At 40.4% G+C, this 21,199-nt stretch overlaps 1 protein-coding gene across 10 annotated transcripts in view; it reads right to left on the bottom strand.

Moving 5' to 3' along the window:
- Positions 1 to 287: 287 nt before the first annotated feature.
- The window catches only part of ADAMTS3 (ADAM metallopeptidase with thrombospondin type 1 motif 3), a 164,529-nt gene continuing 143,617 nt past the window's right edge, over positions 288 to 21,199 (bottom strand). For 5 of the 10 annotated variants that reach the window (XM_065061654.1, XM_065061649.1, XM_065061650.1 and 2 more), the window contains 12 exons: positions 20,996 to 21,171; positions 19,969 to 20,102; positions 19,314 to 19,437; positions 17,296 to 17,352; positions 17,001 to 17,084; positions 15,588 to 15,668; positions 13,774 to 13,937; positions 13,002 to 13,167; positions 12,134 to 12,266; positions 10,203 to 10,410; positions 9,312 to 9,429; positions 288 to 3,116 (listed from right to left, as the gene is read on the bottom strand). In XM_065061654.1, the coding sequence (XP_064917726.1) occupies positions 2,563 to 3,116; positions 9,312 to 9,429; positions 10,203 to 10,410; positions 12,134 to 12,266; positions 13,002 to 13,167; positions 13,774 to 13,937; positions 15,588 to 15,668; positions 17,001 to 17,084; positions 17,296 to 17,352; positions 19,314 to 19,437; positions 19,969 to 20,102; positions 20,996 to 21,171 (1,999 nt within the window). In that variant the 3' untranslated portion in view covers positions 288 to 2,562. Of the gene's footprint in view, positions 3,117 to 3,137; positions 6,374 to 9,311; positions 9,430 to 10,202; positions 10,411 to 12,133; positions 12,267 to 13,001; positions 13,168 to 13,773; positions 13,938 to 15,587; positions 15,669 to 17,000; positions 17,085 to 17,295; positions 17,353 to 19,313; positions 19,438 to 19,968; positions 20,103 to 20,995; positions 21,172 to 21,199 lie in introns of those variants that run through there. The other 5 variants (XM_065061655.1, XM_065061651.1, XM_065061652.1 and 2 more) reach the window with 5 other exon arrangements.

Genomic DNA, 21,199 nt, shown 5'->3' on the forward strand with positions numbered 1-21,199 from the left:
ATAGCTAAACAAGAAAAGAGCAGCTGCCTCTGACTGGCATGGAATTCCTTAGATACCCTTTCTCAAAAAGCAAAGACAAAAACGTTACACGTTCTTGATAAAAGGTTTGGACACACACACATATACCAGGAAGTCTTTGGATGAAAGGAAATGCACTCCTTCTTTTCCCCAAATTTCTCTGCAACTTGCACTCTCCAGTAGCAAAATGAGGACCTCGTTTTTCAAAAATCAAGTTAAATATTTAATTCAAATGAACTTTTTTTTCAAAACGGTAAAGGTCACAACTGTGATGTTAATGGTCCTTTATTTTGCAGAAGATGAAACTTAATAAAAACAGACCCTCCCATGTGAATCAAACCATAGAAAGACTTGTTAAGGATTTTATTGCTACGTGCTCCCCAATACAACAAACAGTATCAGTAGTGTACACTTTGTAGAAAGAGAAATTAGCTTGGTAGAAAAGAAATCAAAAAGGTACAAGGATTATCTACACCCACACTGTATATATGTAAAAAATAAAGACAGAGAGAAAAGAGAAATTGACTTCTGGGGAATTTCAAACACACCTTATTTGTCTGCTTGAGGCTCAGGGATTGTCTGTGCAATCTGTTTAATACTAATTTATTGGCACTTCAAAGGCATTGCAGAAAGGCAGCAGCCAATCTTTAGAGGTGTCAAGTCAATACTTCAGTGGGTTAGATGATACAAGATGCATCTTGTGTAGTGTGGCCATATACTTCCCTGAACTGAATTAATCCAGCTATATTGTCAGTAACATTGAAGGTCTTCTGACAACAATCTTCATCTTTATTTCAGCCTAGTGATTCCACCTAATCACTACAGATGTTTCTTTCTATAATTTAATCCTCAGAGTCCTAATCTGTTTTATAGAATTTCAGAGGCACATATTCTTTAAATGGGTCAGTCATGAGGACTTTTAAATGGGCAAGCAAAAAGTGAACATGAAATTTTAATAGCCTACTTAGGAATTAAAGATGTTGATAATAAAAAATTGTCATAAGCCTTTTTTTTTTTTTAAGAATAAGATCAACAGTTTCTCTACAGTAGTTAGCTTAAATTTCTGTTCTATCCATAAGACATAGCATGTACAGGTATCTAATTAAATATTTCTATTTTAGCTTGGTAAAAAGAATAGTCAACTGCCCTTAGTGTAAATATTAAGTACATAAAATACTATCAAGAATTCAACTTTTAATAAATAGCTTTAGTTCTCCATCCTATATACAAGTACTTTACAGCAACACACAGGAGAGAGTGTGATTGGTGAATGTGACTGTGAACAAGATTGTTATTGATATAAATTAGTAGTACATTATTGCAGTCAGATGCATTGTGGTTGCGGAGATTTTGAGGTGAACCATGCTAAAAAATAAATATCTCTCCCACTTTTAAATCAATGCTTCCAGTAGGAAAAGAAAAAAAAATATATTTTTCTATTGCTGTGATGCTTTTTCAGCTTCAGAAATAACAAACAGATCATCTTGAAAACAGGGGTCATTTCGACTTCTGAACATTGCAGTACTTACAGTATATACATGGTTCCCTACACTGGTCTGATCTCTCAGACAAAAGGAGACTTAAAGGACGGCACTGCTACTCTTAAACTGAAGGAACAACCTGCTCAGTGTAGGCCGCAGGTGTTCATTGCACAGGCATGTAAAATAATTTTTCCAACCTGTGACTGCAATTACACTAAAATGTCTAAATCTGGGTTAGTGGCTATATGTAGACTCATGCTTTTAGGTTTACACTTTTTTCCTCATTTCACAAGAAAGCATCACATTGCTGATACTCAAAAAAACCCCCTTTGCTAGTATCAGTAGATGTAATTCATATGAAAACAGAACTCCTCCTTTTATGATAATGCTGCTTTAAAAATCAACTCTTGGAATGTAAATAAGGCAGTACTCAATGGCAGGCACCTAGCAATTGTTCAGAATGCAAGACAGGTAAACAGTTGTCTCACAGCATAAAACTCTTAAAAATAATACTGATTTCCCACAATATACAGTATTTACACAACAGCTGCAAATTTGCTCATACAATATCCATGCATATGGATAAATGAGCAAATCAAGTCTTATGGATTCAGTTGTTCCATTGCAAAAGTATTTTGCGTAGTGTAAACATTTCGTACTTCTTGTGGTGGGGCATTTTCTACATGTGAGTGTTTAAACGTAAAAATAAGGAGGTGAGTGCTGAGGTCAGGGCCCCTTTTCTGCACTGGAGCTTGACTGGTGCCTTCAGCAACTTCTGCTCACTGTTAGGAATATTCTTTGGTGCTTTCCTCCAATGCATTCAAGCTAACCAGATAACGCAGCGTGGGAGGAGGATGGGAGCAACTACAAAGTGAACCAGCACTTCTTTTTCTTTGTATTTACAAGGAAAATAAGTTGATGACCTGCAGTGTACTGCTTGTGGAAAGCAGCATGCACCATAGTGTCCAGAAGTAAGGAAGTTAAACCCCAAGCCAAACAAAGCCTCTTTCAATGGCTATCGTCCATGAAGAATTCACAGTCATCTTTCCACAGTGGAGGACCTCTAAGGCCATCCCTTGTCAACATGCTTCTTGCTCTTCCTTGAGGTTCTCGATGGAGAAGGACCACCTGCTGCAGTTTTATTAGCTGGTACCACAGGAACAGCTGGTGCCAAAGCAAGGCCATTACCAGGACTGAGACCGCTGCTGTTGGCAGGTGACTCGTGTAGCAAAGCAAACAACCTAGAAGTCTTCCTTGCCTGAGGAGCTTTCCACTGCGGCAATTCAGAACCTTTGGGCTTACTGTTTGATGGGAAGACATGTGTATCTGTATCCTCTTCTGCAAAAGGAAGCCTGCCCAGGGACCTTCTCCCAGGCATGAATTGTGCATAGTACGGCACTAAGGGCATTGGAATCATCAAAGCCCTAGGCAGATCGCTTTGATCAAATATCACTTCCTCTTCGGTTTCAGCAGCTTTGGTAAGGAACAGTGGTGGGAGGGTGCTGCTGCGCTTGCTGCAGGACTCGCAGCACAGCTTCTTGTAGCCAGGGATGGAACAGTAACGTGCAAGCACTTCCATTTGACAGAAGATAGATTTGTCTCCCATACAGGGGTCATCTGCAAAACAAACATCATGTTGATGGTAAAGCTAGTGAAGAGCACTGAAATGCCCAGACAGCATTTACACGGGCACAGATAAAGTTCTCACTATATTCCCCAAATGATGGGCTACTCTGGATATGTAACCTGAGATGCTTCATCCCCCGACAGAACTCACCACCACCCTAAAAAATAACCCTAGTCAGGTATCAAAGAAATCAGCAGTCACTTTGCTTCTGATGTGCACAGAAGCTGACGTTTTCAAAGAGCTGTGGAAAGGCATGTTAGATTTGCAGAGTGCTACAGACAATTTCCAGAGCTAAGGTACTAGAGCTCTCAAACACCAGGCCAGATGTAGCTCTACCCAGCCCACACCACCTTCAATTCTAGCCTGAGGATATCATCTATCAACATTATGTATTAAAAACAATTAAATTTTCCCTTAAAGAAAAGAAATCCCAAGTAATATTTCTCAAAGATGCCTTTTATATGATCTCTTAAACTAAAAGGTTATATAGTTGGATAAAATATATTTCTGAATTTTAACAGATAGGTCAGGCATCAGATGCCTTGTGTGTGGTGTTCCTTTCAGTTAGAGACAAGATCTTAAAGAGGTCAAAGGTCTATCAGAGGTCTCAAAAATGTCAAAGTTTCTTTAAGAATTTGATATTGAGCTAAGAGCACATCAGTACTCAGGCTCCTTCAGACTGTCACATGAACTCGGAGATGAAGTCCTAAGTTTTATTGTTACCAGGTGTCCTGGTTTTGTTAAAAAATAAGTTTCTCTTTTAGTGAATTTGCCTGTCAGCTAAAGCCTTCATATTAGCTGCATTTTCCTGGAGAACCAGATACATGTTTTGGTAAACATAGCAATGGAATGAGAAGTTATTGATAACAAATGGATACATCTTGCGAGAGGGGCAATAAGAAACAGGTGACCAAGAAACTGACCAACACTGTATAACATTCCATTCATGTGAATACTTCATATAAAAATGGGAGATCATGAGGATCTTGTCCCTTTCTTTTCCTTTTTGCTTATGGCCGACATTAGGAGAAGACCATGCTAGTCGTCCCTGCGAACTGAGGCCTAGTGACAGACTGAATCCAGCTCCGGTTGGCTGCAGAGTCCAATCCAGGACTTCGGGTGCTGGCTCTGCAGTTGCTGGGACTTTCAAGATCGGTTTTGTTTATTTTGTATTATCTTCTCTATTCTTATTAGTAGCATTAGTAAAACATTTTTAATTTTTCCAGCTCTCTTCTCTCTGTCCTTCTTTCCCTCCCAATCGCCTGTCCTTAGTGGGAAGAGGGGAGAGGGAGTGGCTGAAGGAGAAGTGGGGGGAAAGGGGGTTAACAATACATCTGCCAGAGTTTTATTGTCACCCCGCAATCAAAACCAGGAACACCAGGGCTGGGACAAACACTGAGAGTTTGTAGCATTCATGAGCAGGTGGCACTGTTGAGAATTTCTGTCCTTAGTCTTGCAGTCTATTGTATGGACTGTATGAGGGTACATGTTCCCTGCATAGTTTGGTATTCTGTAGGGGAAACTGTTTCAATTAAAACTTTACTCATTTGACAGAAATAGTCAAATTCTCAGTTTGTATCTGAGCAGAGCAGTGTTAAAGCACAGAAGAAGATTGAAGGTTGGCTCCAAACATTTGAAATGGCCTGCACCATTGGCAGATTTTAAAACGAGGAGATTTAATACTTCCTTATTACTCTCCTCCCTGTGTCTAACTCATCCTACCACTCACTTATGCTGTTATTTATCTGTGTAGTTAAGAATATGATGTGCCTTGGTGGCATGAACACCCAACAAGATAATGCAGGGAGGTTCCTCAGAAGGTGACCTGGTCCAGCCTTGCAGCAGGTCAATGCTACTCAGAAGAGTCATCTTGCTGTTTTCAAGTCAAAGCATCTGTAGGCAGAGAGGGGTAATTACCTTCTCACAGACATCTACAGGGACCCTCAAAACAGACTGTGCATTTTGGTGTTGTGTTCCAGCTGAATATGTCTCTCTCCCACAGAGGACTCAGCCCAGCAACTGGGACTCTTGAGAAATACAGGGCATCTATGTCTCCCCTCAGTCTCCTAATTTGGATACCAAGGCCCTAGCAGCACTCCAGAATCAGATCAGGAACCTACAAACATGTAACTCTTCACAGGATATAAAACCAGCAGTGGGGACAAATGAGCAGCTTGGTGCATCCAGTCACTATTCAAACACTTTGGGGCAAAAAGTTGCCATTAACAGAATTTTCCTAAGATACCGTAGCTGGCTTAAAATGGTAATGACGGATTTTACTTAAAATAGAAGTATGCCAAATTATAACAGGAAAAGCCAAAAGTTAACCCCAGCTATTGAGAAGATCTGTTTCATGTCTAGTCCTCCATTCATAGTTAGCAATTACGTAGTCAACATTTTAATGCGCAACAGATGGCATGTAACACCACTTAAGCTCTGAAATTAACTTTCTGTACTGTGATTTTTTTTCACCTGTGTACAGATGCTGCCTCACCACATGTCAATAGTATGTTAGGCAATCCAGTTTTCCTGTTTTAAAATATTAACCATAGCCAAATCTCTGAATCACTGTAAATCAGCTTAATTCCACTGAATTCTGTAAAATTATACACATATACGTCAGTGGGGTTGTGGGATGTTGTTTATAAAAAGCAAATGATGTGAATGCAGCATGTAACACAAAATTTTTCCATGCTTCCCTGATGTGCTTCCTTGGATAAATGTTTGTTGGTTCTTGACAGGCCTAGCATTAAATCTGCAACTTTGCATGGGAATGTATGTATGCCACAAAGGCTCTATAAGACTATTTTCAGCAGGAATCTAGCGTGGGCAATTTGAGGGCTATATCAGATTTAATCTAAACTAGAAAAGCTAATATTGAAACACAAATCTTTGCATCATATCTTGAACAATCATTATGCTACTGTGTAAATGAAAGCACCTGATCTGGAAAATTACAGCAGTCATCTTATTAACATACTGCAATTATATCAGTATGTAAGTCAAGCAAATAATATCACCTAAAGTGAGAAACCAAAACAGAAGGTACCAGACAATTATTTTTGCCTTTCCATAAGTGACAGGGCACCTTATCTGGTCCTCTTCTCTCCTGGTTAATTGTTGTGAAATTGCTTTGTGATCATTTAGATTTCATGACTCAAGTGATAGTGCGAAGATTTGGTTTTGTACTTATCTCCTTTAAGTAGGTTCCATAAGTACAATCTTGGAGCTGTATACTCATATAATCCTTTAAAAAAAAAAAATTAGGTTAATCCTGCAAAACCTAGCCAACCATTTCCTATTCAGTAAGTAAGTGCTTGTATCCTTCCACTGATGTTCACAATAAAAATTCCCCTTCTCACCATTTGTTTCATGCTTCATGGTAACTAAGTGCAGAAGACACAAGAAAGCATATCGGCTCCCTAGAAAGTCTTTAGAAGATGAAGCTACTAGAAAATAATTTAGATCAACTCAAAACTTTTCACATTAGATTTCAGAATAGACACAAACATCATGGGAAGCCTAAGTACATTCCTTCCTGGCAGCATCCTCTTGAGAAATCTTGCTTTGAGCTGAAAGTTGGTATTTAGGGATGAAAATTTAAAATGACTGGTGCTTTCTTATTCATTCTGTATCTTGTGTTGCAAAGCAGGGATAGCTCGTCTAAAGACTTCTCAAGGTCTGTTCTATACAGGCTCTTATGTGGAGCTCATCTATTTGTGCAAGTGCCACAAAATTCATTCTTCTAAATTTGGACAGATAAAGAAGAATTTTGATGGTAACATCATGTATCCAACATGACTATTGTTCAGATCATTGCTTTGGACCTGCAGGATAAAATCCTGTCTCCTGTTTCCTTCTAGTCACAGAGACACAGGAAGTTTCGGTGAAATATCTATGGGAGGTGTCCTAATTTTTCCATGCTACGAGACAGCTCCACTGAGGCATGTGGTGGAAGAGCTGGTGGCTCTTCTCCCATATGCAAGCATGCTTTTGCATGAAACAGAAGAGAAATGCTGATATGCCACATAGCACAAAAGAAGTCACACCAACTGTAGTGCATGTTCATGACTACTTCATGAAGATTAAGCTCTCAGCAATCTTGCATTTAAACAGTAATTTGTCAAAAACACCTGATATAGTCTAACGCTTTGCTAAGTCTAAAGCCCTGAAACTAAAAATTGTAATCAAGGCTGTATAGATCTAAAAGTAAAGAAATGCCATGCATAAAAAGCTGATCTGCATAAATATTACAGGATATTCCTGCTATTTTAGCTGTATTCCCCCAAAACACTGAACATGGTAGAAACCACATCAGAAAAGTATGGCAAAAAAGACCATTTGGTCTGAAAGAATACTGTTAAGCTACTTAGTGCAGAGCCTGAAAATCCCAATGCTTGGTAAAAGTTATGGCCCAAAACCCTGAGCAGAGTAGGGAGGTTTAAGCTCAGAGAGAGGAGTTGGATGTAGTCTGTCTGAGGAGGAGAATACCCAGGGACCTTGTGGTTTTTGTCAAAGGTATGAGGGACTGGATTTAGCTGCCCATGCCCTTGCCCATGCCCTCTGAGGAGGAGAATCCCCAGGGACCTTGTGGTTTTTGTCAAAGGTATGAGGGACTGGATTTAGCTGTCCATGCCCTTGCAGTTCACAGCATTTTCATAAAGCTCAGGTTGTGCTATAAGGTTGCTGCATCAAAGCCGGATAGATCAGTGCAGTTCCCTCGTCATTATTTCCTTTTTTTTTAATAGCTCCTGTGATGCACTGCTATGTTCTTTAAGAAATGTACCTCAGGTTTCAGAGCCCTGTTAGGCCCCCCTTACATGTAACTGTAGAAATCCTTCCTTCTCTGGGGCATGTGAGATGGGCTATATAATAAGCACTCAAGACGCTAAGAATACAGTATTCACCAGCATGATTCAGCTACAAGGCCTGTACAAAGTAATCAACTGCATATATCTAATATAGGTGGATAGTAGGTTTTATAAGTCAGTGGCACTTGGCTCTGAGTATGGTGAGAGAAAGAGATACAGTACTCTCACATGGAGAAAAAAGTTTGTGTGCTGCTTAATTATGAAAGGCAGGAATTTAACATTGATTATCCAAGAAAATCCCAATTGACGCTTAAAGAATGAGATAAAAACTATTTTAATAGTTTGACGAAGATACAGCCTTATTTCTTTCAGTTTTGGAAATGTTTTTATCACCAAAGAAAACCAGAATTTTAAATCTTGTACATTTTTGTAGAGTCACAGATAGTGGTTTGCTCCCACCTGGTGAATACACCATTTCATAACTCTTCATTGCTCCCAGAACTGTTTTCTGCTCAGAATTCTTTCACTGGGAGAAGACAAATACGAGCAAAAGCCTTTACCAGACGTGTGGGAAGCTGTTAGGTTCACTCTAGGAAAAAACATGCCGTGCCTTCTAAGAACTCTTGATCTTTTTTTTTTTTTTTCTACCACCTAGTGATCAGAATGTTAGGACTACCATGAGGGATTAAAAAAAAAAAAACAAACTCCAAATCTAAGAGGCATGGACCCAAAGGAAGAAAAGCTTTGTTGCCATTAAAAGCTTGAAAATCTGTTCGAAAAAATTATATGAGAGCAATGTAATGCGCACATTCTGTGGTTCTTTTTTTTTTCCCCCTTAATTGGCAGGCTTGCAAAACTTACCCTTGGATTTAGAGGCTGAACTTTGGATTGACCTTCACTGTTAGCACAAATTTTTGCAAATGGTCAACATGTCTAAACGCCCTATTTCAGCATGTTTACAAGAGAGACCCTGGTGTGTGAGAAGCACTGATCACCTGGAGTTACAGTATCAATAAGGTGCTGGACTAAATAACAGGGCGTGTTTAACCAGAAAAAAGCAGGAGAATCTCCAATGAAGGGTGTACTTTCTAGCATGCAAGAGATGAATGGTGTTGTGTGGTTGTCACCTGACAGTATATTGTCTTTAAAATACAGTACAAGTTTGGTGGGCACACTTCCCATTCATAAGCATAAGCTCTACCTTGTGTTAGAAACATGTACACATGAACACAGAAAGTTCAGCTTTTATCTAGGCCTAATGGATGATACCTGTGTCTAGTATCCCTACCCAACACTGTGCTATCCATACAGGCTGCACTGAGACAAGGAATGGTTACTTTCATCTACTGCAGTGATTTTAAGATGTTTTCTTACCATTACAGGGAGTGAGTTTACAAACCCTCACTGATTCTGGCTTTTCTCCATCACACTGGTCACCAGCACGGCACATGATTGGCCGGGTTTTGGTTCCCTCCCCACAGGTCACAGAACACTATGGAACAGACACAGGACAAGTCAGGACATTCAGCTTTCTGAGCAATGACAAGTCAGGACATTCAGCTTTCTGAGCAATGTGCACAAACGAATGTGTCTAAAATAACCCAAGGCTGGCTTTCAGTTCAGGCTATACACCCCAGCAATTAGTTTTGAAAGTAGCCTTTAGTGAAGGTTGACATTATGGAGAAATACGCAGAGGAGGAGGACAGTATTTCCCTTGGTTCTTGCTTTCTGTAATGTTAAATTTATTATCAGAGTATATTGCGAATTTTGCTACTTATTCTTCCTGTAGTTGATACCTGATCTTGACAATGTAATATAAAAAGAATACAAGGGATAGAGAAAACTCAGTGTTCACTGAGTTAGCTGTATGGTTCAGCTTTCAGTCCTAAGTCATTATAACAATATCAACACGTGCGGAAATTCTGTGATTGCAAAACAGTCCAAGTTAGTAAAAAATGTTACGCTGTCTTCAGAAGTGAGGAAGTGAAAAGTTGGAGACTTGGAGAAAAACAAGCAAAATTTCAATGTTTGTTTTGCAGGATTGTGTATCTGATACTGGGAATATTTCCTCTGCTACTTTTTGCAAAAGTCTGGAGACCTATAAAAGCCCATAAAGCTGGCAGGCATTATCTGCTGCAGATCATCAGGTTTTGGAAAACTCTGTCCAGTGCAGTTGGGAGATTTCAGCCCAGGCACAGATCTGAGTTTGGAGGCATGAGATGGTCGCCAGGGTAAGGTGCTCATTCATGACTGCTGCTTGCCTACCTCAGACCAGGGTCCAGCTTTCCACTGTGCAGGGCATGGTACTCGATTGCATGGCCTGCGGCTCTCAGGGCGATCTCCACTACAATACTTGAAATGGACAGAGCGGTTTGCACCATCATGAAGAGGTTGAATGCAACGCACAGTACGGATCTGGTAGCCTGAATTCCCACAGGTTTTCGTGCAGTATTCCCACGCATCTGCTGCCCAGCTGGGAATTGAAAATGAATAAAAAACCATCACAACTTTTACCTGTTTTCCAAACAGCTGCCAGGTCAAGCAGCCCTTAGTATACATTATTTTTGTGATGAAACCACTCAATAAGATGGGTAGCCATTCTTATACGTGTAGAAAAAACCCCATCCATAACATAGGAACTCCAGTGTATCACACAGTATGTTTGGGATTGGAAGGGACCTCAAAAGATCATCTAGTCCAATCCCCCTGCTGGAGCAGGAACACCTAGGTGAGGTCGCACAGGAACATGTCCAGGCGGGTTTTGAATGTCTCCAGAGAAGGAGACTCCACAACCTCCCTGGGCAGCCTGTTCCAGCACTCTGTCACCCTCACTGAGAAGTTTTTTCTCAAATTTAAGCAGAACCTCTTGTGTTCCAGCTTGATCCCATTACCCCTTGTCCTATCATTGTTTGCCACTGAGAAGAGCCTGGCTTCATCCTCATGGCACTCACCCTTTATACATTTATAAACATTAATGAGGTCCCCCCTTAGTCTCCTCTTCTCCAAACTAAAGAGACCCAGCTCTCTCAGCCTTTCTTCATAACGGAGGTGCTCCACTCCCTTAATCATCTTTGTTGCCCTACGCTGGACCCTTTCCAGCAGTTCCCTGTCCTTCTTGAACTGAGGGGCCCAGAACTGGACACAATATTCCAGATGTGGTCTCACCAGGGCGGAGTAGAGGGGAAGGAGAACCTCTCTCGATCTACTAACCACCCCCCTTGTAATACACCCCAGGATGCCATTGGCCTTCCTGGCCACAAGGGCACAGTGCTGGCTCATGGTCATCCTGTTGTCCACCAGGACCCCCAGGTCCCTTTCCCCTGCACTGCTCTCTAATATGTAATTTCCCAACCTATACTGGAACCTGGGGTTGTTCCTGCCCAGATGCAGGACTCTACACTTTCCCTTGTTAAATTTCATTAGGTTATTCCCCGCCCAACTCTCCAGCCTGTCCAGGTCCCGCTGGATGGCAGCACAGCCTTCTGGCGTGTCAGCCACCCCTCCCAGCTTAGTGTCATCAGCAAACTTGCTGATAGTACACTCTATTCCCTTGACTAAATCGTTAATGAACATATTGAATAATATTGGCCCCAGTACTGACCCCTGAGGCACTCCACTAGATACTGGCCTCCAACTAGACTCCGCACCATTGACTACCACTCTCTGGCTTCTCTCCTTAAGTCAGTTTGCAACCCACCTCACTACTCCATTGTCTACACCACACCTCCTCAACTTAGCTGTGAGGATGCTGTGGGAGACTGTGTCAAAGGCTTTACTGAACTCAAGGTAGACACATCCACCGCTCTGCCATCATCCATCCACCTTGTTACATTCTCATAAAAGGCTATGAGGTTGGTCAAGCATGACTTACCCTTGGTAAAGCCATGCTGACTGCCCCTAATAACCCTCTTATCCTTGATATGCCTTGAGATGGCACCAAGGATAAGCTGTTCCATTACTTTCCCAGGGACAGAGGTGAGGCTGACCGGTCTATAATTACCCGTGTCCTCCTTCTTGCCCTTTTTGAAGGCTGGAGTTACATTTGCTTTCCTCCAATCCTCGGGCACCTCCCCCGTTTCCCAAGACTTGGCAAGACTTGGTGTAGAAGGCTATCAGCACCCTATTGAATTTGGCTTGGGTTAACTTCCACACCTACCACAAGCAATCTTTTACATCTTTATGCCAGATGTACTCACAGGGGTTGTGTGCATTCTTGAAGATTGCACATTCTGCGAATGGGTTTTGGCTTTTTGCTGGCTTCACAGAAGCTGCGATGAACCATTTTGTTATCACTTTTCCTGCGACACCCATATTTGGTGTACTGGAACCCTGGAAAATATTTCAGAAAAATGAGGAAAAACATCCTTGTTTTAATTTTTGGGTTCAGTCTAAGTTTTAATAAAATGGTTTTACATGACAGATATGATATATTTAAACACTCTCACAATTTGTTCAGTTGTCCAGCCTGAGATTGCCACACAGCACTCTGTGGGTGCTATCATGTGACACCATGATATGACTTTAAGGCCAGAAGGGACAGTTACAACCCCTTAGTCTTACCTCTGTGTTACACACAAATCATGGCACAGAGAGGGGAGAAATTAGGTCTTTAATGACAAGCAGCAGGTCACCAGCTAACCGAGGAATGAACTCAAGTCTCAAGTTAGTGTTCTTGCTACCAGCACACATCACCTACTCCACTGCTCTATGTAAGAGTTAAAGTTACTTTTAACATTAGCATTGCCCGTTCTTTGCATAAGTGTAATGTACATACCATGAGCAAAATGAAGGTTCAGTAGCATAAACGTCTGAGTCTGTACTTCCAAAGTGGCTTTGGGTGCTGAATTTCAATACTTAAAAAGGACTTTTTCTTCCTAGGCGTGAAGTGTGATGCTAACTCAGTCAGGCACTTAGGATATTTTAAGTGTGGGCACCCAAAATAACAAGCTGCTTTTAAAAAAAGGAAGCCCAAGATTCCTAAAGCATTCACTTCACCCACCTTTTACTTTTCTACTTTTGGTGATTTGTCATTCACTACTAGAAGGTGCTATTTCATCTGCTTACCTCCACCACAAGGTCTGGAGCACTGTGACCAACTCTTTAACGCCCACTCGAAAGTATCTGTTTCTTCTTGTAGGACATTGTTGCTGTTGATAGTTGGTACTGAGTCCTCATGAATGACGTATTTGTAAGTCAGGCTAGATCTTGTGTCATTCTCCCGAGGAATGATCTATTAATAAGCAAATGTAAACAGTGGTACAAAACCAGAGCTATTATTTATTTCTTTGCAAAGTAAAGAAACCAAGGCCTGGCCCTTATGGGAAACATGGAAACCGCTAGCTAACTAACTGAGGGAAAAAAATTGGTTTTCATCGTCCCAGTTAGAACTAACCATAGTAAGATCAACACAGAGCCATTTAAAATGAGAGATCTTTCTATGTTAGCATTCTAAGCTGGTCAAGTAAGACACCATCATCTAGGATGAAAGGATTGTTGTGGCCACATCATTTACTTGGCTAAAGAGTAGGGCTGGTCTCAAACATGGTTTGATATGCCATGCCTTTTCTGGTCCACTGGTTGTGTCCCACTGATGTCAGAAATGCAATATTTGGCTTCTGATTTACATGGTACCGCTGCGTGAACAGGCAGCAGTTTATGAGAGGGTAACAGCTAGTGAGACAAGGGTTTCAGCCTATCAGCCATCTCACTGGCACAAGTCTTCCAGAGAGGCAATGCACCGCACTGTTTTATCTCAGCGCAAGCTCCATGCTGGCCGTGCACTTTTTTAACTTAAGACAAACCCACCATATTCCCACTGCTTGATATGTTAACATACCAGCACAACCACTGCATCGTGCAAGGGCCCATCAGTGTGGAGAGTTTCTATGTCGTCTTCTATGTTGTATTCCCACTCCACGCCCAGGTCGATGAAAGATCGTGATACGGCCTCCTCCCCTTTCCCATTCAGAATATAGTGTCCCGTAGCCTGGTTCTTAATTGCTAAAAGGATTGAAAACAGTGGCAGTCGTGCCTCCCATCATATTGTCAGCAATCACAGTGACTTACGTGAAACTTGACAGGAGATATTACAGATGGTCCTTTGCAAAAAACCCCAATGCACTATGCAAGCGCTGTAGATGTGTTAGGTCAGAGAAAGACCCTCCAAGACCATCTCATACAGCCTCCAAATTCCAGTTTGATGGCAGGTACCTTTGGATATTTGCTTCAATTTTGTACGTCCCTGTCCACATGAATTAGTTATAGACAGAGAACTAGAGAGAGATTGAGATACCTCTTCCTATGTAGTGTGCACATTTCCTGCATTAGCTTAGCTCCCAAGAAGCACAGGTAGTCTCAAGGAACTCAGGTCAAATCTTTAGAATCCCCTGTCATTCCTTATTTGCATGTAACCAAAATCAGTATTAGTGGGAATGCCTGTTAGTGTAACAGACCCCTCAGGAGATTAGAAGTGTACTTCTTATATTCCTCAAATTACAAAAATTGAACTTTTTCATCACATTTTAGTTTCATTTGGGTACGTATGTACCAAATGCTAAAATCAGTAAGTAAAGAGCTGAGGCATTTGAACCCTTGGGAAACCACTTGGTTTTGGCTTCCTGTACTACACACTGGAAGTCATGTAGTATGGGGATTATTATTAGGCTCCAATTAGAAGCCAATATATTAGAAAGCTGAAAAATGTACTGTTCTTTATTCTGTTGTACACCTTTTTTTCAGTGTACCATAAAACATTATAAAATCTATGCAGAAATCTTACAAGTTCCTATGATTACAGTAATGCAAATGCACGAGCTCTGCAGTAAGTAGCTTCGCGAAGACATTTGTTGCCAAAGCAAAGCTATGCTTGGTCCAAAACAAAGCTCTTGAACCTCAAAAGTCATGTTTCCCTATTTGACATCATCGCAGTTGAAACAATTTTGTTTGGTTGGTTGGTTGCTTTGGTTTGGTTTTTAATTTTCTATTTTCTTTGTAATAATTTTCTTTTTCTAATTTTCTTTGTAATAACTAATCAACCTCTCCCTGAAGGGTTTACAACTCAGACACTGTCCTAGCACATAAGGAGCTGATTAAAAAGTCATTAAAATCCATGGAAGATCTCATCCATATCGTGTGAGCTAAAAATCCCTTAACCATGAGAAAATGGTAAGCAGTAAGTAATGGACTGAGAACAGTATGAACATGAGAAAAATCTGAAATGAAACAGACTGCAAATATATCACAAGTTCCCCAGTCATCTTTCCATCTAAAATCTATTGCTTACAATCTGCAGCAAATAATAATAATTAAGCACACTGAATTTGATTCACATAATAGAATACATATATTTTACACTGTCAGCGCCAGTCTTAATGTGAGTTATGATAAGCTTTTGTTAGCAAACATGCAAAATAGGATGAGTTTACTATCTCGAAGAATTCAATATTTGTTTGCTAATCTTGCAATCAAATATTTCAAATATTTGTTTGCTGAGCTTACAGTGTAGGACTCAGGTCTTAACATGCAATTCTGAATGCATGTATTTACCCTAAATGCTTGAATTTGGTTATCTCATTTCTCAGGTTCTTCTGCATGACTGCCCTGTCCTTCTCATCATGCCTCAAAGCCACACCTGAGGAAAGAAATACTTACCAAGAAAGTGAGGAGAAGCCTCGTCTTCTTGGATAAACACATGTCGAGCACCAGGAGGAATATCAAACATCTTAAGGTACCCTTTGTCATGTGTAGTAGTCAACGGAGAAAGCAGAGATGGGAAGAAGTAACAGCCATGGTTAAGAGTACACTACATTATCCAGCTTCTACTTGCAGAAGAGGGCATCCATCTTCAACTAAGCAGCATTGTCAGAAAGAAACTGAGCAAATAGTTTTGTAACATATTTGACAGGACCTCCCTGTGTTTTTCCTCTTTCAAAGAGAGAAGAGAAACCAGCTACAAATCTATTTGCCTCTTAATAAGCTACACTGCTATAGGCCATATCAATGAACAATTCAGGCAAAATTATGTTTCCTATGTTTCTCAGCATACAAAGGGAAAACCCACAAGTCTTCCTGGTTATTTTTTCCAAATCCCCCATCAGCCAGGCTGTTAGATTTGAGTTTACTTACTGTCATGTTAGATGGTAATGTCTTAAGTGTGTCTGCTTACTACTGAGACATCAAAGACTAGAGAAAGGTGGGCGTAGGACAGAGTGTATTGTCACTACACATGAGAAAAGGCTTGTCCATATGGAAGTGAATGCAAACTATTTACAACTCTGAAAGTAAAATGCATCAATTACATTGCTACTGCTTAAGCAAGAGGGCTGAATTCAGCTCTCTACAGCTAAAAGTAAAAAGCTGTTCCCAAAGAAAATAATTCTTAGTTTAAATTTCAATTTTTTATCAGTCCAAGCCACAGGTAATTAGTGTCACCTTAAGTAAGTATTGTCATTAGGAAGACTAAAATCCTGCCTAGGGACCTGTCTCCAGGTACTTCTATATCAAGTTTAAAACAGGAGCATCATAAGCGTTTTGAGTGCATGGTATTTTCATATTTCTATTACTTTATGTTTAACAGCTTCAAATTTAATTATGATCTCTGTAGATCCCTCTTCTAAGAGTTGAGTAAGTTCCTCCCTGTTTCGTACTCTGCTATGTAATCTTCCTGAGTAATCCAGCCCTTTTGTAGAAGCAGTGTAGATGTAACAAAACTTCAGTATTTGTGCACTGCAAACACAAGATGTAAGCATTTCAGTAATTCTGTTTCATCCTGGGGATTCTGGGACTAACCAATGCATCAGTAGTTTGTCATATGCTTGACATACTCCAGCTCCCTGGAAAAAATCTAAGTGAAGAAAATGAATATGTAAAATCGTGCTCTTGGTTGATGAGTGACTGCACAAACAGCATTTGTTAATATTTTCATTTACTGTCTTTTGGGCATATGAAACAAAGTTTTTGCCTGACTTGGCGTTATCTGTCAATGCCTGCATGGATATGAGAACTGCATCAAAAACTCTCAAGTTGCCATGGATGCCTTTCTTTCTGCAAGCACTTGAAACTTACCCAGCATATTTTTAGACTCATTTGTTTCAGAAAGGGAAATATTGCGTGCTCCTCTGGGCAAAGTAAATGCTCCTCTTGTCTTCCCTTAAATAGAATGCCTGTAATTAGTGCTATGGGAGCCAAGTCTTGTTATTTCATTGACTATGTTGTCAGCCAGATGGTCTTTACAAGTTTGAATTATGTTACATGTTCCCATGCATTTAAAGCAAAATTAGACACATCTAGTAAATTTTAATAGTCAATGAAAGTCAGACCAGTGAAAATTCAGGTAGGTGATTTTAAGTTGGATACTTGCAGATTTCATTCTCCAGAAACTTGAATTCTTTTTGGCACCTCTTGCTTATATCTTTTCCTGTTGGAAGAGGTCAATTAGTCTTTTTAATGACTAGATTGCCAAAGTTACTGTAAAACAATAAACATTTCATAAATGCTTCTATTGCTTTCCTAAACATTTCCAATTAAGTGGCTGATCAACAGCTATCTTCCCTGACCTCTCTCCTAGCACTGTCACTTTGAGTTCTCATGCTTTCCAGATGCTGAAAATACTGTGCAAACATCCAGTCACATGCTGGCGCCCCAGAAGACAATGCAGTGGGTCTCACTGGCCCACAGGCAGAAATGCTGAGCCAGAACGTGGTGGGGTCAGTAGCACATTTTGGCCACTGCTGGCCTCTGGATTGCCCTGTTCATCTCCCAGAGAGTGAGAGTGATGCAAACCACAGCTAGGAGCTGCAAACTGTTGGTGTAGACAACAGAAACCAGATTCATGAGAAAAAGTTCTTACTGGACTCGATTCAGAGTTGTGACATGAATATCTTCTCTGCTCCCAAAAATTTTAGTGAAAAAATCAGCCATGCTTTTAGAAGGCTGAGCACTTCTTTGTTTTTTTGAAAGCACAGTAGCTGCCAGGTCCAGAAATACACAGGCCTATATATGAGGCTCAAGTTATACTCCTAAGTCCATTGCTGCTGAAGTTTGAGTGATTCTTGCATTATTGGGTGTCTAACCCATCAGCCTCCAGAGAACCGTCCCTTTCAGAAGGGCTCTCTACTGTAGTTTGATAATTACAATTAGTAAACTTTTCCAATTAGTTAGTAATAATTAATAAGTATTTTCAGCAAAATATTTAAAGTATTTTATTTCCAGTTGCACATGAACTTATCTTCGTCCAAGTTCAGTTCGGCTGCTCACTGTCCAATAGTAATTATTAATTCTGCAGTAAAGCTTGCTTCATGGCAGCAGTTACCAGCCTCTAAACTGTTACTGCAGATATTAATGTAATCTATGCCTTAGCCTTTCTCCACTCTGTCTTAAAGCACTTAGTTCTATCAGACATTTCTAGTCCTGAAATAACTGCTCACAGTCATAAAGGAGATATGTATCCCTGAGTAGCTTCCCCGGACTGAAAATACAAAATAGTCACAGCAAAATGTACAGGAGCATACTGCCCTGGCTTAACAAATAACTGACTAAATAGAAATTTCTGAAGAAGTCCAAGGAGATCTTCAACTATTATTGATACGTAATGTGTTGCTAAATACCCCAAAGTACAGTCTGAAAATTTTATCTAGGTCATTCTTAGTTCTGAGCTAGCAGAATGCTATTGTACATTCCACTGCATGTCAGCCACATAACTTAAAGGGTATTAGAAATGCAGATTCCTGTCAAAATGTTTTTATATTTGATTCAGAACTCACCTGAATTTATTATTGACTAAAGGGCTAGAATTTGTGAGAAAGCATCATACAAAACCAACTTGACATGAGGATCCACACACTCATTTCATACGCACAGAAATTCAGACTTCCATTTAAAGCTTGTTGTGAGAAGAAAAACTTGAGAAAAGCTTAAAGGGGGAAAAAAAAAAGTTTCCTCTAGTCCTCCTACAGACAGAGACAGAGGCAGGGTATAGTTAGTCTTATGCAAAGTGCCTTGACGACTTCTGCATTTCACTGTTAGAAGAATGGTGCATTTTTGTTTTGCTAAACTCAGCGTATCCCCACTTTTCACAAGCATTGTCTGGCTGGGAATTTGCAAAGAACAACTAAACATGCCCTGCATGGTATTTCTTGATACACTTGACAAATCAAGCTTTCTTTTAATAAGTCCTTCAAAGGACAGAGATATGACACTGTTTTAAAGATGTCACTTCTTTATCAATAACTACGCTACTTTTGACCATTAGTTTACAACTTGTGTTTTGTTGCTTTAAAGTAGGTTGCATTTCTGACCAGTCCGCCAAAGCAGTAAGTATGACAGAAACACCAGAGGCAACAGAAAAGCTATCCAGATACATGAAAATGAGATTCCTACCAAGCTTTTTGGGAATGCGGGTGAAGGTTCCCTTCACAGTTCGGCAATGAGAGTTGTCTCCACCACAGACACCACACTTATCTTCAGCCTTGTTGGAACCAATTTCCTTGTCACAACCCACTTTCTGCAGGAGGAAGAACCAAAAAAAGAGAGAAGGCTTTGTCATTGGCTCTAAGTTTAAATTGTGGTGGGAAGCCATCTCAAAATTAATGCACAAACTACCACACAACACTGACTGATTTTATTTAAACACAAATTACTTGCAAATCTGGTACTGGATAATAGTTTCCAAGTGAAAAACAGGAATTGATTCTTGTGTTATAGTCACTGTACTTCAAGACTAAGAAAGATGGTAAAGACAGAAAAATAGACACAATTCTTTTCAGACACAAAACTAAGTACAAAAAAGGCAAATTAACCAATCAGTCGAAGAGAAGCGGACTATTTCCATGGAATAGATCTGTGCTATTGCTCTAATTTAATTTAAATCTCAAGGAATTATGAGAAATATGATGCTGCACATATTTAATTCAGAAACATCTGCAAAGTCCATCTCTGCATTTTTGATGGAGTTCTGCAGATTGGTTCCAAAGTTGCTGGTAACCACAACAGCACATTTCAAGCTCCATAATGACCTTGGGAAGCTGTCACTCACCACGCATTCTCCACGAACGCAAATGCTGTAGGGATCTTTATAGGAACAGCGAGTCCCATCATGTGCCAACTGTTTCATATAAGCAACATCTCCAGTTTCTTTGGACTGGCAGTACAGGTGACATCTCTTATTAGCTGCATAGCAAGGAAAGAGAAGTAACTGCATAAATTAACAGCAATACAGATGTGCTTCAGGAAAATATCCCACTAAAGGAACGAAGACAGAATGACAGAAATAGAAAGGACCTTAAACAGACAGCTGTGCGGGGACAAAAAGCAACTTATCTGCTTTTCTGTGAATTATGGGCCTATCACTATGAGATATTCTCCCAGAAATCAGTTCCTTTCTGAAGAGGCTCCTTTCAGTGAGCTAGGAAGCTGCCTTTGTGCTTTAAGCTGTACTTGTCACTCAAGGTTAACTACTAGGTTAGGATTAATGTCAGCAATGCAGACTGACAGAATCAGGCTGAGGCATATCTATAAGAGCTGGAAAATGCTAAGAAGGACTTCTGAAGTAGTGCCATTAGAAAAACACTGTTAATACTTTCCGTGGAAGTAACTAGCAGCAGCCACAATTAAACATTAACACTTTGCACTCAGGTAGATGAACAGCCACATGGAACAGAGGGCAGGAAGAGTCTGTCACGACCCAGCCAGCAGCTTTACATGCTTTGCCCCAACAGCAGAGAGCCAGAGCTTGCCAGTGCAGTGTGTTAAATGCTACTAGAACCCACCAGCTATTCCAGCAGGAGCTGAGGGCCTCAAGCCTCTTGCTACATCATGTTCTCACTAAGAGAAGGATGAAACTCAGGGGAAGCTAGTTAGCCTAGGGTTGGGGAAATTATAACTGTCTCACATGGCATCCCCCCTTTTCCTCTAGGGCCATCCTTTTTTCCTGCTTTTTAGTCTCACCACTCACTGACACACTGGTTATTTCTAGTCTTTATATGGCTGAATGAACAAGATCCCCCACAAGCTCTGTGAGATTCCAGGACTGATCTGTGAGAAAGGCAAATAACAGAACTTACAGTCCAGATGTTCATATGGCAGCCAGTGGTGTTTGCTGTTCTGATACTCAAAGTGGGAATTGCGTTGCTGACATTGCTGCGCTCTGAAGTCCTCAAAGTGCTTTGGACACTCCTCTGTATTGCAAAGTTGAAACTCAAAATTGACACCAGCACAGTCTTCACCTCCATTAATGGGCCTGTGAAGAGAAAATATTCAAGAGATTC

The sequence above is a fragment of the Columba livia genome, chromosome 4 (genome assembly GCF_036013475.1).
Source record: "Columba livia isolate bColLiv1 breed racing homer chromosome 4, bColLiv1.pat.W.v2, whole genome shotgun sequence".
Lineage (NCBI taxonomy): Eukaryota > Metazoa > Chordata > Aves > Columbiformes > Columbidae > Columba > Columba livia.